We start from the raw sequence: 18285 nt of genomic DNA on the forward strand, positions 1-18285 counted from the left end.
GGATGACATGTTTGGTAAACTGGAGGAAGGCCCTTGACAACATGGATTGACACAGTGACTACAATGATGGCCTCTAAAATAAGACCAATTGTGAGGATGGTGCAGGACTTGGCGGCGCCTCATTCTGTTGTACATAGGTCACTATGAATTGGAACTGATTGAACAATAATGACAACCCACACTACATAAAATATATATTTCACAAAATTGCTAAGAAGATAACAAGCATCTTGAATTTGATTTTATTATAGATATACATAATACGATAAAGGTCTGTAGGCCAGATTGATTCCAAACCGTAGGTAATATTTGGTGCTTCCGGAATTCATGACAAATCATCTAAGACCACTGCATTTATTCAGTCTAGTTCTGAAACTCATGGCTGTTCAGTGTACTAAAGGTAAGGAAGTTAATGTGTAGATAAACAGCCTAAATGTTTATAAAGCTATTTTGGAATGAACTCATTGCCACAGATCATGATATTAATTATTCCATGCTCTTCAACTGACACTGCAGAGCTGCTCCAAATTTCTTTTATTCAGTTCAGCACCTGTAAAGAAAAGGAAGGCACAGAATAGCTCCACAGGAGCATTTGGGGTAGTACAATCACAGAAAGTACTTCGGTAAAACATGTCCTGAAATATTTGAGACTTTCCCCAGCTACTGATTAACTCTTATGCCCTGGGAATAGGGAATTGCATACAAGTGAGCAAGAGAAAAGGCAGTTACTTAATAAATCTAGGTGAGCATGCCTATAGCAGGCAACAGGTGAGACAACTCAGAGCAGAAAAAGACGGGATTTTGAGTGGATTTAATCTTTGCTTTACAGTGTAGCCTTGGCAAGCTATTGACAAGACTGAGCTTCAGTTTCCTCAACCACCAAAGGCAAGTGAGGTAGTTAGTTTATTGTGTCAACCTGGCTGATAAACACATGTGGGGTTAATTGAAGGGTGGAGGGATAAATGGCTCAGTGAACCTCGCCTTTAGAGTTCTCAGGTCTCTTGCTTTGTGATGGTCGGAGCAGGGTGCAGCCGCCTTACCCAGTTCCCTGCTTCAACTTACAAGGCTCATTTCCTGCAAGACATCCCTGAGGAGAAGCCACATGAAGCTACCCCGGTACAGCCCTCAAGTGCTGGAGCAGTGGTGTGGAGACCCCTGCCAGCACTGAGATGCTTACACATTCACTGACTCAGCTTTCCTCCTGCAATTGGCATCACTGCATCTGATTTGTGAGATGGAGCAGGATTTTGTGGATTGGTGTTGGACATATGGGCTACTGTTGGACTTGTGGGCTTGGGCAGCACTGGGTTGGGATATTTTCTGGGTGCACACTTAACCTTTACATAAAACTCTCTCTTATACATGAGTTTCTGTGGATTTGTTTCTCTAAAGTACCCAGACTAATACAGCAAGTTATAATACCTATTCCTGAAAGGTTATACAGATTATATAAAGAATGATATCAAATATGTAATGCTTAATAAACATTAGCTGTTAATTGTAATTATTAGTGAAAATAAAATGAGACCTCTATGAGTGGGCCCATCATTTTTCAGTCCTCTCATATTTACAGTGGTATGTCAAAAAGTATTGCTGCTGGAGTCCCAGTTCACAGAAGTACTGCAAACATGCTGAAACATGTCTCTGCAATTAGTAGGTGGCTGCAGATAAACTCTCTGTGTCCTACACACATCTTAGTTTAGGGCGGCATGAAAAATGACCCAAGCAGAACTGTGGGTTCTGCAGAGACCTGCTCAGCCATTAAGCTCAAGGCAGGAGCTTACAGCAAGTGATTCTGAGGACTTCCAAGGAGCATACCCACTACGTTTTCTCAAGGTGGACAGAGAGATGCAGGATGACCAGAGGGGCTTATTGTGAAGTTAAAAAATAACATCAGAAACTGTATTCTTGAGAGAAAGGCTAGGAAAGTTGTTCAGAGGGCTCTCGTTCTTTTTTCTCCTGGTAATGCATCCCATCATCTTCGAGAGTAACCAGGGATGTCCTACCAGGAGCCTCACCCTGGCCAACGTCTAGACCTGAGTTTTCCCCTTTAAAACACAAACTAACATTTTAAAAGAGCACTCTTTGAGTCCTTAAGGATGCTAAAACTGCGATTTTTTTTCCCGAATGTAAATCGGAGAGTGCAGAAGTCTTTGAGGGAAAGGTTAGAAGGAAGGAGACACCACCTCCAGAAGTGTGTAGTCCTGAGGAAGGACATGTCAAGAAACTAGTTTCACCGTTTGAGAGTTTTATTTAATAAAGATTTCTATAATATGACAGCAATACTTATTCAGTCTCATATATTTATATTTTTCAGTAATCTTGGGAAAGTTTAATCTAGTGGTGGTACACCAGATACTCGGATTAGACTTCAGTGCATTGGGGGGGGGGGATAATGACATTTAATAAAGTAGCTTGTGAAGATTTGTGATTAACCCACATTTAATTATCCTGCAGATAAATTCCTGATACAGGAAAATGATTTGGAGTGGCATCCAGCCTCCTTTAACAAGACAGTACCCCGCCTCCCCTCAAAATCACAAAACCAAAAACTTCACTGCCATCGAGTTGATGCCACCTCATAGTGACCTTTTAGGGTACAACTTCCCATGTGAGTTTCTGAGACTGCGATTGTTTACGAAAGTTCAAAGCCCAGGATTTCTCCCAAGGAACCTGGTCTATTGTGGTTTCAAACTGCTTACCTTTCAGGTACCTGCCCAGAGCAAACCTCTAAGCCACCAGGGCTTCTCAGCAGCAGCAGCAGAACCAAGGGTTTACAACCAATGTCTATGAGGCAGAGGTCAAGCATGACCCCATCCTCCATCCTTCTGTACGAATTCTGACACCAGCCATCCCTTCCATGCACGCTCTATTTTCTGTTTGGTTTGAAAATTCCATGCAACAGCTACACAGAACTCACAGACAATGGTCATGATTATGGGGTTTATTAGGGAAGTTACAAGGTACAATTCAAGTGTACCATTCAGGTGAGAAATGTTCAGGATATAGTTATTCAGTCAGGACAGTGGCTTCTGTGCAGTGCCTGTAGGCAGGCCTCTCTATGGTCCTCAGTCTCTTAGCTTGGCCTTTACCCTGCTCAGGCAAAGTTACAAAGCTCCTTTAGGGCTGCCAATAAATGCTCCAAGGGCATGCCACTCTGCTATAAGTCTCAACTCAAAGGCATCCAGCTTTTCCAGCTTCAAGGTCAGCAAACTTATCTCCCCCAATCTAGTGCTTAGAGGCAACCCACTCCCTAAGCTCGAGTCCTGTCCACAGGCACTCCATTTCACTTGTTCTGTGGGCTAGGGAATTTAGTGTTGTCTCCTAGTTCCACTCTTGTTACTGCTTCCCTGCCTCTCTCTAGTGGCCAAGTTGTCTCCTGAATCAAGGAAGTTCAATTCTAAGGAATTTCTGGGTTCAAAGAATGCACTCCACTCCTGGCTCTCCCTTGCTGGATGTGAAAATGTCCCCTCTTGATTCTGAGATAGCTTATTTGATATACGGCAGGATGGAACTCATATTTAGCACTTGTTAACATACACAGCTGAATCTTATAACCAATCAGTATCTTCCCCACCTTTTTACCCAGAAAACCAAAACCCAGATTCACTGCCATTGAGTCAATCAGTGTCTATTCATTGTGACCCTATAGGACAGGGTAAAACTGCCCCTGTGAGTTTCTAAGGCTGGAACTATTTCCAAGTGTAGAAAGTCCCGTCTTTCCCGCTAGGAATAGCTGGTTTCAAACTGCTGACGCTGTAAATCACAGCCCAACTCATAACCACTACCCAGACTCATCAGGGAAATAAAGGTAGTAGCAAAGGCTATGGTTAGAACAGCCATGTTGAATAATTTACTGCATTGCAATTTCAAATTGAAAACAAGCCAAGAAGCATAAACTGAAAAAAATAATTTCTATCATTATTAATCTTCTGTATTAAAAAGTATACTTGCAAGTGGGTTGGGTATATAAGATCTAGCTTGACTTGACACACCCCCTTTAGATACTAAGGGGGGAAAGAAAAAGATCAGTGCAATGAATACTGGGGGAAATTTTCTCTAAAATACAAAAGAAGCAGTTAATGAGAAAATCACGTATTTTAATTGCATGAAATATGAAAAATCCAATAGGATTCAGCCTCAGCAGAATTTTGTATTCCTACCATCAGAAATAGGTTTATCTAAAAAGCAATTCTCAACTAGATACCATCTGTTTGAATAGGGTCCCTAATTTTTCTTAATAGTTGGGAAAATATGCTTGGGCTCTTAGTGAAGCAATGTCTGGGGAAAACACAGGATGCAAATGTGAAGCTACACCGCAAAGCACATGTGCAGAAATGTACAGGAGACTCCAAGGGTCTGTGTAAACAGGGAGAGCCGCTTAGTAAAGTGGCACTGGGAAGCTACTGGGGTTTGGTAATAATATACTCCACTTTCATTAGGCATCTCCCTCTTGTGCATTAATACGTGACATCATGCTCTCATATAACATTTTATAACGAAGTGAAATAAAAAGCCCCTCCAGACTGCAACTGTACGGTAATCAGATTCTGTCCTGCTCATTATGACTGCAATTATGTAACAAAACTCTCCAAATATAGTTCAGTTATTGCAGTTATTAATCATTCTGTTTTTGTTTCAAGTACTTGCTTCATAGCCTGCTGGATAGACTCCATTATTGTATACGCTGAACGTCGAAAGTCAACCATGTGCGTGTGAATCTGCTATTCTAATGGCCTTCAAAAGGCCTTTCACCATATTTTACCATTTCTATTTCTATTTGTAAAAAAAACTTGCAAGAAACAGAACATAGTCTTTAACAGAGAACAACCTGGCAAATCAGAAACCTATTTTCTTAGAACTAGAGCTAGTTCTGCTTAAGAAGTTAGTCTCAGAATACTAATCAGTTCTTACCAAAATGGGGAAAATGTCCTGAAAGAATCTGTACGTTTGATGAGGAACAAACTACGAGGGACAGAAAATGTGTGTTTTTAAAGGCTCAGAGACACTCATGGATAGAAGGTATTTCTAAACATTTTATGCACAGAAATGATGTATTCTGATTAATTTAACTATAAAATGCCAAGTAAGAGACAGCAGATTTATTGTACTGAACAAACACCATCTGCACCACCTTAAATCATCACTACAGACATATTTCTAGTGGGGGAGGAATACATCTACCTGAAAAATTCTCATGTTTAGATTCTGAGATGCTGAAGTACTAACTAACTAGAACTCCAGAAATAATTATATAATTAGTTAAATAGTAACATATTTTAAAACCCCATAAAATATATTAATTTATTAACATGGTTTATAAAATGCATGTTGCCCATCACACATGATTCCGTTTTTTCAGTTTAGCCACATACATTGGGCCCCAGGCTTTGCCCTTATCTGGAATTACCAAAAGCCCACACTCCTGGCCAATGGGAACAAAGGTAAAGTCTTGAGAGCACGTCCTTGCCAGGCTTTTCATGTCCACAGGCGTGATGTCACTGCAGGTGTTCAAAATTTCAGTGATCACATCTTGATTTTCTGCCTTGGAAAGTGTGCATGTCGAGTAAACAAGTAACCCTCCAGGACGCAGAGCCTTAATTGCAGACCTGTAAGTAATCAGAACGATACCAACAATTGATTAATCGGGTATATTAATAGGAAACGGGGGGGGGGGGGCCTGAGGGCAAGGAGGCTTGTATACTTGAAACGAATCTTACCGATTGCAAGAATGCTGTATGTGTTTAACTTTACAATTCTTGTAATTTACCACCGGGTGGTTAGAAAACTGGTGATTGGATGGATCGGCACAGAAAAGACAGAGAATATGCTTATTCTGTTTTCCTAAAGGCAGGAGGGTGGGGGTAAAGGTATCCTTGGCTAAACATGTTTTTATTCAAAGATCTGTTTATCTTTGGGTATACTAGAAGAGTGTCTATTACAGTGCTGGGGAAAAAATACCAGAGATTCAAGACACTCAAAATACACAGTGGTAAGACCATCTTTGGTGGCTACTCACAAGCTTTAAGATATGAGTCAATCACTACTCACCAAGAGTGGAGAAAACCAAAGACTCAAGGAAACAATGAAACCAGAAAAACTAGGTTTCTGGCTTCTACTCCCAACCACTTTACTCAGGACTACAGTAGAAAGTCCTGGACAGAGAGAGGGGGGGAAATGTAGAACAGAGTTCAAAATCATATTTAAAACAAAAACATATTGGTCTGATGGTGACTGGTGGAACTCCCGAGATGGTGGTTCTTAGAAAGCTTCCATGCCTGGAACAGAACGGACCCGTGGGAATCAACTTTCAGCCAAACAATAATAAGGCCTATAAAGTAGAAATAACAGTAGGAGTGATGCTCCCTGTACTATCTGTACAATCAGCCACACAAGACAAAAGGGCAGCATTTGCCCAAAAAACAAAGCTAGAAGACAAGAAGGAGCAGAGAGAAGGAGGACTGAAAACGGAACCCATGGAGGAAGTGGCAGAGTGCAGTCGTCCTAAAGGACTGGCCGCTACACAGGATGTCACAAAACCGAAGGTGTACAAGCTGTTGGGGGGAAAACTAATTTTCTCTGTAAATTTTCATCCACACTACAATTAAAAACAAACGAACAGTTAATCCCTATCATTCATTTGGGGAGAATTTACAGCTTTACTCTGTTGAATCTTCCAATACATAAAGAGAGCACCTATCTGTATTTATTTAGGAGTTCTTCACTTTTGATCTTCAGCATTTTGTAGTTTTTTAGCATACAGACGTTGTAAAGATGCTACATGTTTTATTAAATATATATATCTTTTCATTTTTGGAGCGAGAGTATGTAATATTTATAATGTATTTATGAGTTTCTTTATTGGTATGAATGTCATTCTGATTCTTGTCTGTTGATCATGTATTCTGCACTCTTACTGAACTCACTTTTTAGGTGTAAAATATTTTTGTTGACAGCAATACTAGGAGGGTAAGGGTTGTGGGGGGCGGTGAGCACCATAACCGACATATGGCCCCCATGCCAGGGGGGGCAAACAGCAGAAAAGTGTGTGAAATGAGACAGAAATTGGTGTAAGGAATGAGACAGCAATTGGTGTAAGACATGAAAAATAAAAAAGAATGATTTATAAATTATCAAGGAGGTATGGGCGAGGGAGGGTGGGAGAGGTAGGGGTAAATATGAGGAGCTGATGCCAAGGGCTCAAGTAGAAAGAAAATGCTTTGAAAAAGATGACAACATATATACAGATGTGTTTGACAAAATGAATATATGTATGGATTGTGATAAGAGCTGTAAGATCCCCCAATAAAATGATTTTTTTTTAAAGATGAGAATGTTGGAGAGAGTGAGGGAAAGAAAAAAAAGATGAGAATGTAAAATAATTTCACTAGAATATTAAAGCACTGCTTGACCAAAAAAAAAAAAAAAGATACTTTTGTTGATTTCTTGGAATTGTTCGAACTTACAATTCTGCCGTTGGCAAAATAATCTTGCATCTTCTTTCCCAACAATGGCAAAAAAAAGGTGATGGCAAATATGGAATTGAAGACAGCCAGATGGCGGAGGGCTGGGCAGCATTCTGTTCTGTGTTACGAGCCAGTCAACTAGTCGGCAATTGCATTTCACGTCAATGCAGTGAGCTGTGCTCGGGGACAGGCGAGAAGGGGCATCTGAACTTCGAGGTAGAGGCGAGGGTTCAGGATGATAGTGAAGTCACAGGAATAAGATTCTCCGGAGAAGCACGAGAAGGGAGGCACACTAACGCCAGACAGGCAGGGAATGCTGACTGTAAAGGGAGGGAGAAGTTCAGAAATCAAGAAAGCTTTAGCAGATGGCACTGTGAGAGGAAGGAGTCAAAGGCTTTTTTTTTTTCCTTTAAGGATTGACTGGGACGAGTCCAGACATACAGACACAGGAAAGGAGAGGCGAGGAGAGGAGATGCGGTCAGAAAGGGATCCCAGCTCTTCATCTGAAGCAACAAGGGGCGTGAACGGGGACGTGCGAAGGTAAATGGAAGGTCGTGACGGAGAGCTCCGAGTCCGCGATAGGAAGCGAGGTCATCCGCTTAGAGACGAAGCTAGGCCAGTTTTGGTCTTGATGCGCAGTGGTCATACCTCAAGGCAATTAGTAACCGGGATTTCTCTCTTTTCTTTTCCTTTTTTTTAATAGGTATCAAAGTGTATTGGTGGTGACTAGGGTCAGTTTACAGGAAGTGGGGGGTGGAGGATAGGGGTGATGGAAAAACTACACGAATCCTGAAATGGTCTGCTCGCAAACAGATTCTTGTAATTACTGTCAATAAGGCTTAAACCGGTAAATAGCGGAACAGGCAAACGTTGTGTGATAGATACACAAGGGGGCTTCAAAAAAGTTTGTGGGAAACTTCCATTATTCTCACATTTATTTGCAGTCATCGCTCGGGTGATTTCGTGCTGGCCTGCTCTTCCCCCTGCGTGACCAGGACCGGGGCCTTCATGCAAGCTTGCAGGGCTGAGAGGCCATTGGGAAGCTTGGCAAGAGTGGGTTCTGCTTGGTTCTCAGTGGTCTCCAGGTCTCAGTCCGGCTGCTTGGCCATCCCGGGAGAGCTGAAGTCAGGTTGGCCCTTGCTCTAAGCGGAGGAGGTGCAAGGAGTCTCAGGGAGGAGGCACCGCTGGGCCTGCAGCGCACACAGTGCTCAGGCTGCAGACGCTTCTCTCGCACCATGCCCTGTGCCTTCTCTTTTCTTTTTAAAAGGGATTATGCTCCAGGACCTCTCCTGTCTTTGAGAGTATAATTTGCCCCACTTTCTGGTGGTCCTGTAGGTAGGCAAGGGGCTGTGAACATCAAGGCTGGCAGGAGAACGATGAGGCTGCCTGCTCCCATAGAGATGTACAGTCTCTGAAACCCTATTGGCTGAACAGCAGTTATTTGGGTTTGGTTGGGTCTCACATCTACATCTAAATAACTAGAACATATAATCATCACATATTCATATTCTGTGCTCTAGAAAATGGATGAGAAATTCTAAGCCAAGACAAGCACACTGATGCTAGTGTTGAACTGGATCTAAACCCTCTGATTCTGAAAAACCCCATTGTTAAAGAAATCCCCCACTCTGTCTGAAGTGCAAGATCTCAGAGTTAACCAGGGGGAGAGACTGAGATTGGGACTCGAGGAGAGAGTGCAGCTTAATGGCATCAATGATACAAATGATACAAATCCTAACACGATGCCAGTAGCCACTGTCTACAGTTGATACAAAAATACAGATTAAACAATATCTAGAGATACTGGAATGACCTAGAAAAAAAATTAACAGAGATACTTCGAAGTGGCTATCTCTGGCTGGCAGAAGGTGGGGGTGGAGGTGCAGGGAAACGTTCCATTTCAATTTCCTCTCACGTGAAGCATTTTTATTAAAGAGCAGCTAGGACAGTGTGTACGTATCAGAACTTTTCCCACAGACATCTGTTTTTCTGTTAGGGTTTTTTTCAGTTTTGTTTCACTTGAATTTCTGTTAAAGAACTGCTTCTGTAGAAAACGTGTTCCTTGAGTTTCCACATAGCTAAGATTGTATATGATGCAGAATTTCCAGTCTCCCATGTAGTCATGTATTGATGAAAACATACTTTAGGGGTATCTTACCCTTTAGTGTCTGTGACTAGTCTGAAAACAGTATTGAAAAAAGCAATATATGTGTTCTTTTTCCCCTCATTTCTTGTCATTTTCTATTACATATTCCCACAGGAACAAAAAAGGCTCATCTCTAGAAGCCAGAGATATGAATTGTTAATAGAACAGCGAACACTCAGTGAGAGGCAGAATAATGCCACCCCCAACACCAAATGCACATCCTTATCCCCAAGACTAAAGGGACTTTGCCGATACAATTAAACTAAGATCTTGAGATGGGGAAATTATCCAAGATGATCCAAGTGGGGCCAATGTACTGACAAGGGTCTTTAAACGTGAAATGGGAAGGCAGCAGAGCTGGAGAAAGAGAAGTCGTGCCACCAGCTGAGACAGGAGTCCTAGGACTGCTGGCCAAGGAGCCAGGCAATGTGGGGCTTTGTGAGAAGCTGGAAAAGGCAAGTGGACTCTCCACTAGAGCCTCAGAAGGGACAGCACTTCTGAACTAGAACCAAGCCCACATCTGTTCAGTTGATTCTGACTCGTGGGGATGCAATGGGGAGGGGAGAGACTGCCATAGAGTTTCTAAAGCTGGAACCATTATGGAAGCCAGTTGCTACATCTTTCATTCCACAGAGTAGCTGGTGGATTTCAACGGCCAACTTTTGTTAGCAAGACTGCTTTAACCATTGAAACATGAGGGGTTTTTTTGTATGTGTGTAAACTCCAGAGGTATAAAATAATATATCTGTGTGGTTAAAAAAAATCTGTGTTATTTTAAGCTCCTAAATTCGTAGTAATATGCTACAGGCACAATAACAACTAATTCGTGATAGCAACTAATACATGCTTGGTGATGACTTTTTTTAATACACATAAATTAAAGCAACTACAGATTTTTCCAAAGCTGTCTAACCATCATAACTATGCTTAATTTTATTATTATCTTTTGACTATGACAATAAGTATAAGATTCTCTTAAAACAGTTACTTAAATTACCGTGGAAAAGAAATGTGCAGTATTTGAATGTAGGTATCTTTAAATGCCCCTTGAAAGGACTTATTTTGGCCCTAGTTCTATAATTAATGAAGCCAATGCTTAACCAAGTATGATTCTTCCTGATTACAGCTGTACAAGAGTATATGAACGCCTCATCATTTACAAACAACATGTTCCTACTTGATGCAAATTTAAATTAATTTCCAGAATGTTGCCAATGTTGGCTGAATCTTCTGCTTTCTTTTTATTCCAACATTCATAATTTATCTTTCTAAAATTAGGCTGGTATAACTTAGCGGCTTGCATTAATTTCTAAATAGGGAAATTGTATGTGGCAATACAAAAGCTCTTTTCCATATTAGGTTAATCGCAAAATTCTTAGGGCAAAATCTGAGTGAGTCCCATTAAATGATTGTTGCTGAATGTGGCGAATGTGTGAATGCAATAACCCGGCGTGGAGGAGGGAACCAGTGGAGAGGTCTGGGAGGCTGGCCCCAGCACCATAAATTAAGTGGATTCCTGCCCTTCCCCGAAAAGAATTTGTTCCAAAGGACATTGACTCTGCAGCTCCGGGAGATGGACATATCTGATCAGAGCACACGGGAGCAGATGAAGGGGCAGGAGGAGAGAGTGGAGCACAGCCTGGCCCACCAGGCCGTGATGATGATGTTCCTGAGTAGAGCAGCCAGTCCACAGAGAGAACAACATGGCTGGCCCTACTATGAGACATGATGCCCCTCAGTGACTAAGGGCGATACAGGGGACAGCACCGGAGACACAGTGTGGGAATTGCACCTGACCTGATCCCACCACACCGAGGCAAATCACTGGGGGAGTGCCGCGGAACAGCAAGGGAATGGAGTGGCAAGGTCCCCAGGGAATGCTGAAAGTGGACTTTGGGGCCAGGGTGTGGTGCCCCAACAGACTGGACTGGAAAACGCTCCTAAGGGCCAGCAAACGATCCCTGAACTAACTACAAGCTTTTCTCTTGTGAACTGTTTTGTTCTGTTCTTTGTCAGTGGTTTGTTTTTGTTGTTTTGTTGTCTGGTTGTATACTGTTGCTTTGTTTTCCTCTGTCTTGTTTTCGTGCATGTTAGTGACTCCACAGGTCTGTCTGAATAGGACAGGCTGGATGAACTATCTGGAGGAAAAACAACGGGACCGACAGTTCCGGGGGGACTTGGGGTGGGGGGGTAGGGGGTGTAAGGAAGTGGTGTTAACAAACCCAGGGACAAGGGAAAAACATGGGACCCCAAATGGTAGAGAAGGGGGAGTGGCAGGCATGGTGGGAAATGATCAAGGGTAAGGTTGCTTAGAGAAGAGGTATACTCTAGCCCAGGTGGCGATGAAGCATGGTAGTAGGGCAGGAGGAAAGTCAAGGGAGATGGAGGAAAGAGCTAGGAGTCAAAGGGCATTCATGGAGGTCTAGACAAAGACATGTACATGCAAATATATATAGGAGGATGGGGAAATAGATCTATGTGTCTATATTTATAGGTCAAGTATTAAGGTGGCGGAAGGACCTTGGGCCTCTACTCAAACACTCCCCCAATGCATGAATACCTTCTTTTATTAAATTGGAACTCTATGATGCTCACTCTCCCGACACAACGGCTGGAGCCAAAGTGGGTGAACAAGTAAATGTGGTGAAGAAAGCTGATGGTGCCCGGCTATCAAAAGAGATAGTGACTGGGTCTTAAAGGCTTGAAGATAAACAAGCGGCCATCTAGCTCAGAAGCAACAAAGTCCACATGGAAGTGATCGAGTGGTCCCAGGGGGATCAGTTACCAGGCATCAAAGAACAAAAAATCATATCATTGACTGCACACCTCCATGATAGGATCGCTGAAGACAAATGGGTACATAAGCAAATGTGGTGAAGAAAGCTGATGGTGCCTGGCTATCAAAAGAGATAGTGTCTGGGGTCTTAAAGGCTTGAAGGTGAACAAGCGGCCATCTAGCTCAGAAGCAAAAAAGCCCACATGGAAGAAGCACACCGGCCAGTGCGATCACGAGGTGCCAAGGGACCAGGTATAAGGTATCATGCAAAAAAAACAACAATGATATAAGTGTGTGTATATATGTGTATATATATATATATATATATATATATATATATATATATATACCACATTGAATGAAGGGGGAAGTGCAGAGTGGAGACCCAAGGCCCAAGTGTCGGCCACTGGAGATCCCCTCATAGAGGGGTTTAGGAGAGGAGATGGGTCAGTCAGGGTGCAAGGTAGTACCGATGAAGAGCACAGCTTTCCCCCAGATCCTGGATGCTTCCTCCCCCCAACTACCATGATCCGAATTCTACCTTGCAGGCCTGGATAGGGCAGAGGTTGTACACTGGTGCATATGAGGGCTGGAGGTACAGGGAATCCAGGGTGGATGATACCTTCAGGACCAAGGGTGTGAGGGACGATGCTGGGAGAGTGGAGGGTGAGTGGGTTGGAAGGGGGAACTGATTACAGGGATCCACATGTGACCTCCTCCCTGGGAGAGGGACGGCAGAGAAGAGGGGGAAGGGAGACTCCGGATAGAGCAAGATATGACAAAATAAAGATGTATAAATTACAAAGGGCACATGAGGGAGGGGGGAGCGGGAGGGAGGGGGAAAAAAAAGAGGACCTGATGCAAAGGGCTTAAGTGGAGAGCAAATGCTTTGAGAATGATTGGGGCGGGGAATGTATGGATGGGCTTTATACAATTGATGTATGTATGTGTATGGATTGTGATAAGAGTTGTATGAGTCCCAAATAAAATGTAAAAAAAGAAAAGGGAAAAAAAAGAAAGAAAGAAAGAAAAGAAAATGATTAGGGCAAAGAATGTACAGATGTGCTTTATACAATTGATGTATGTATACGTATGGGCTGTGATAAGAGTTGTATGAGCCCCTAATAAAACGTTAAAAAAAATGATTGTTGCTGTTTTGCTGCTGGTGGTTGTTTAAACCCTAGTTTATCCTTTTGCAGTGGTAGTTATGGGTTTCTAAAGGACCATATTACTGAGTCAGATGTCAAAAGAAGCAAGCAATCTGCAAAAGGCTCACTACCCAGGGTTTCTGTATCCAGGATGTGTGTGTGTGTGTGTGTGTGTGTGTGTGTGTGTGTGTATTGAGAATTACTTTACACCACAGATAACATTTTGCTAATGATTGGAATCAGTTCATGTTGAACTCTACCACCAGTTTTGTTTGTTTTTTTCCACCATCGATTTTGTATGAAACATAACTGTGTCTCTATAAGTAGCATGCATCATCACAAAAAATAGTTTTCTCACTTTTGATATAGAAATGGCAAATAGTACTCAATTTTACTTAAAATTGAGCATTCGGCAACTTTATAATCAAATTAGCTCAGTGATTCCAAAACGAATTACTCAGGACTTGATCTTATAAAATATTAAGATAAATTCAATGTCTCTTTTAAAACATACTACACTAAAATTAACATACTTCTAAAATGTTAATATCTACACAATCCAATAAAGAGGTGTATAGGTCAAATCATCTGCTGCTATAACTAGTTGCAAAGACTTTGAAATAGTTTATGAGAAATAAGTAATATATCATCATAGGTTTCACTGAAATCATAAACAGCAAAATACATAAAGCTACATACCGTATACACTCGAGTATAAGCCAAGTTTTTCAGCACATTTTTAATGCCGTTTCTGTGGTAAAATTAGGTGCCTCGGCGGTTATTCAGATCGGCTTCTACTCAAGTATATACGGTATGTAATTTGAGGATAGTTAGTAGGGATTTTATACAACTCTGAGTTTCATGGCCTTAAAGATCCTGAGCAATGATATTTTTTAACTTGTGTTCTGACCAATAACTATATTACATGAAATACTATAAACCAAGTTCTATGAAATTGATGTTATTCACCACTGAATTATACTTGAGATATCCAATAGAACATTCTAATAAGATTTAGAAGTAAAAGGCAGAAAAGTATGTCATAACTAACTACAGTAGATTAAGCAAAAGTGTTAATTAAAAAAAAAACAAAGTTATAATGCTATCCCTAATATTCTACACTGAGGAACTCATCTACATTATTTTGGGTTTTATCTATTACTTACTACAAAATATCCCACTGCAATACAAATCAAGGATACATATCTCTAAAGGATACAAAACTGCCACCTCAGGCATTCATGCTCCCCAAACAGGCTATTTCCATCAGGAAGCTGATGCCAAGGTGCTGATCAAGCTTATTCGCATTCTTACTTGAAACAGGGACTAAGGCTAGATCTCAAAACACTGATGTAGGAAAGAAAGCTGATTTCAATTACCAGTGCAGCACTGATGCAGTGTATAGAAATGTAAAAAGAGGCATCTGACCTAGAATAAAAAGATGAATTCCAAAAGCTTAGAATTTACCTTTCCCAGAAATTCAAACCTGTTGCTTGGGAAACAACTCCATTCTTAAGGTTTTTGGGGTAGATCACTAACATAAATCTGCAACCACACTTCCTGAGACCCTGTGTTAGATTTCTAGTTCTACAACTGTGGGTGAGGCAATGTTTAACAATCTATTCCCCAAAGTAGCTAGCATAGCATTGCTATGAGCCATCATGCAACCCCCTCCGAAATGACATTTATAATTGTGTCTTTTAGCAATTAAATCAGTGCATCCATCTGCACTAACGTAGACAGAATGTTAAAGGTAATGTTTTGCTTTGGCCATCTTTGAAGGACCTTACGTACTATGGTATTGCACTCTGTGAGGGCAGCCCGCCTCCCTCCAGGATTCATGTGCTGTAGACCTGGAGGTTTTCGTGCTCTCTCAGGGGAATGGCACATTGGTTTCAACAACTCACCGTACTATCTCTGCCAGTTATATGTGTTTTCTTTGCAGTAGGATAACATACTTTGGGGAATACTTTCCCCTCAAGTGCTCCTAACAGAGAAAGAACGCTGGCTCTCCTGGCACGGAAGTGTTCCAGATATTCTAAAGCTAGTATGGCCAAACCAAAACAAACCCACTGCCACTGACTCCAGTCCAACCCCGATGGCAGCTTTTGGCTCTCAAAATTGGTCTGTATTCGAATTATACAATAGGTTAAAATATATTTTATACTAGATCTACTTAGCAGCTCAAATACCCCCCCCCCCAAAAATAAAACCTCTTAATGAGAAAATAAAACAATGACTATTACATAGAAGACAAGAGTCCAGGGTGATACAAATAACTAAGTGCTAGACCACTTGCTGTAGGGTTGGTGGTTTGAAACCACAGAGAGGCACCTTGGAAGGCATCCCTGGTGATCTGCTCACAAAAGGTCTGAGAACCATCCACAGAGTAGCTCTGGGGTTGCCACGGGCACATATGGGGTTGCTGCGTGTGGTGCTAACAATAGCAAAACATAATAACAAATACAATACAGTGCAACATTCAGTTTTCTTTAGTCAAAAATCATGAGTTGATCTTTTGAAGTTTACAGAGTATAGCTGAAAGGTACTTCAGGTCAGTAATTGCTTATATTCTACTTTGAAATCTGGAACCTGAAGTTTTCTTAGGTTTGGCATATTTTTTTAGCCTCTAAAGTCTGACCTTTAAGTGACAGGTTATTTACAGGGAAGAATTTATTCCCCGGAGTATAAACTACGTTTTGCTGAAAGAGTACTCTAGTATGTTGGATTACTGGATGCTGCTACAGGGAACAGCAAATATACCATCTTGCCTTTTTAAAAGCTGAAATTCTGAATCTGCCTCAAAGATTTTAAGTAAGATTATGGACCTGTATTTTAGGTTTAAATGAGCGACACTGCTACATAATGCATTCTATCCTGTATCTATGTCCCAAACTTGTTCCATGATCAAAGTCTAATTTAACTGATTGTTAAAAGTGAGCCACTTAAAATATTAACTTTACAATTCACCAGATAGGGAAATCTCTATGTAGACATCCACAAGTGTCTTCTTATTCTAATATTCTTATTTGAATATAAATAATTCTAATATTACTTTAATATTCTTATTAGAATAAGAAGTGTATTCTTCTATAATTCTGTAAGTGTCTTCTTATTCTAATAAGAAGGAAAACTGAGATGTTTGGGGTCCTTTCCACACACCAAGGGTTCTTCCAAAAACAACAATAACAGAAATCATTTAGATAAATTTTGTATTTTAAAGATAAACCCTTTTTATAACCATTGATAAAGCTAATTCTTCAGGACTTCATTTTATCCTGCTCAAATTTAATTAGTGCTTTGTGTTCACTGAATTTCTCCATTCTATAAAGATCTGCTTTTAAAAAGCCCCCAAAGCAACCATTTTGATGTGAACAAGGGGGGGTCGGAATGGAGACCCAAAGCCCATCTGCAGAAAATTGGACATCCCTTCACCGAAAGGTCACAAAGAAGGACGAGCCAGTGAGGGTGCAGTATAGCACTGACAGGACACAACATTCCTCTAGTTCTTTAATGCTTCCTCCGCCCCGCCCCTACTCTCATGACCCCAGTTCTACCTGACAAATCAGGCTAGACCAGAGCATGTACACTGATACAGATAAGAGGTATTGACACACAGAATTAGGACAGATAACCCCCTCAGGAACAGTAATGGGAGTAGCCATACCGTGAGGGTAGGGAGAAGGGGGAGAAACAGGAAATCAATCGTAATAATCAACATATAAACACCCCCCGTGGGGGGGACATCAGAAACATGGGTAAAGGGAAATAGCAGGTGGTGTGAAATATGAAAATAAAGAAGGGTAGGGGAGGGAAGAGAAAAAAGAGCTGATTCAAAGGGCTTAAGTAGAAAGAAATGTTTTGGAAATGATGGCAACATATGTACAAATGTGCTTTATACAATTGATGCATGGATTGTTATAAGAGCTGTAAGAGCCCCCAGTAAAATGATTTATCAAAATAAAAAAAGAAGTTGATAATAGTGATAGTTTCACAATGTAATGAACATACTTTGTCAATAAATTGTTCCAGTAAAGAATATTGAAACAGTCAATGGTTTGTTGCAAATATATGTACATATATATATATATATAATGCTATATTTCCCCCCAAAAAACAACCAGACAAAAAACAGAATCAGGCCTCCAGAGTCACTTAAAATACTAACTTAGAGACTAGCCGGGACATGTTGCTTTTCCAGCACAGGAATGAAAGGAGGTCATTACATCACAGGCTATTCTTATTAGCAACTAAGCTACAGAGATAAATGAAGAATTATTACCTTGTTTAAATATCCTGAAAAGAAAGAGCATTACTTTAATGGGAACATAAGTTCAATGATCTTTGAGAAAAGAAAAAAAACACTACACCAAAATGTCATGGAATATAGCAGCTTTCAGAGTCCTAAAGGAAAGGGCTTGCACACTCAGCCAGAGTTCAAACACCATACACTCCGTCCGACGGCAAGTCTGACACTCAGAGACCGTTACTTTCGTAAACACACATTAAAATAGGCTAACGTTTAAAATATAAATCCTGGTTCTCTGATCTATTCTTCCAGTGCACAATTAGGAATCTGGCATTCTGAGGGGAGGGTCAGTGTTAATTAGATCACTAAATTCAACTGCTTTTCGCATGTAAAAAGGATAGAAAGCAAACTGTGGAAGAGAATAATCAGCATAGCAACAGTGCCATCTCTTGGCCAAAGCTGAAAGTGATTCCCTCCCCCGCCCTCCCTTTCATTAATTC

General features: G+C 41.1%; 1 protein-coding gene across 1 annotated transcript in view; it reads right to left on the reverse strand.

The window, feature by feature from the left end:
• Window positions 1-254: 254 nt before the first annotated feature.
• Window positions 255-18285, reverse strand: part of NSUN3 (NOP2/Sun RNA methyltransferase 3) — a 90697-nt gene continuing 72666 nt past the window's right edge. Inside the window, exon 6 of the mRNA XM_075542439.1 lies at window positions 255-5609. Within this exon, the coding sequence (XP_075398554.1) occupies window positions 5339-5609 (271 nt within the window). The 3' untranslated portion in view covers window positions 255-5338. The remainder of the gene's footprint in view (window positions 5610-18285) is intronic.

Source organism: Tenrec ecaudatus, chromosome 2, assembly GCF_050624435.1.
Source record: "Tenrec ecaudatus isolate mTenEca1 chromosome 2, mTenEca1.hap1, whole genome shotgun sequence".
In the NCBI taxonomy this organism is placed as follows: Eukaryota; Metazoa; Chordata; class Mammalia; order Afrosoricida; family Tenrecidae; genus Tenrec; species Tenrec ecaudatus.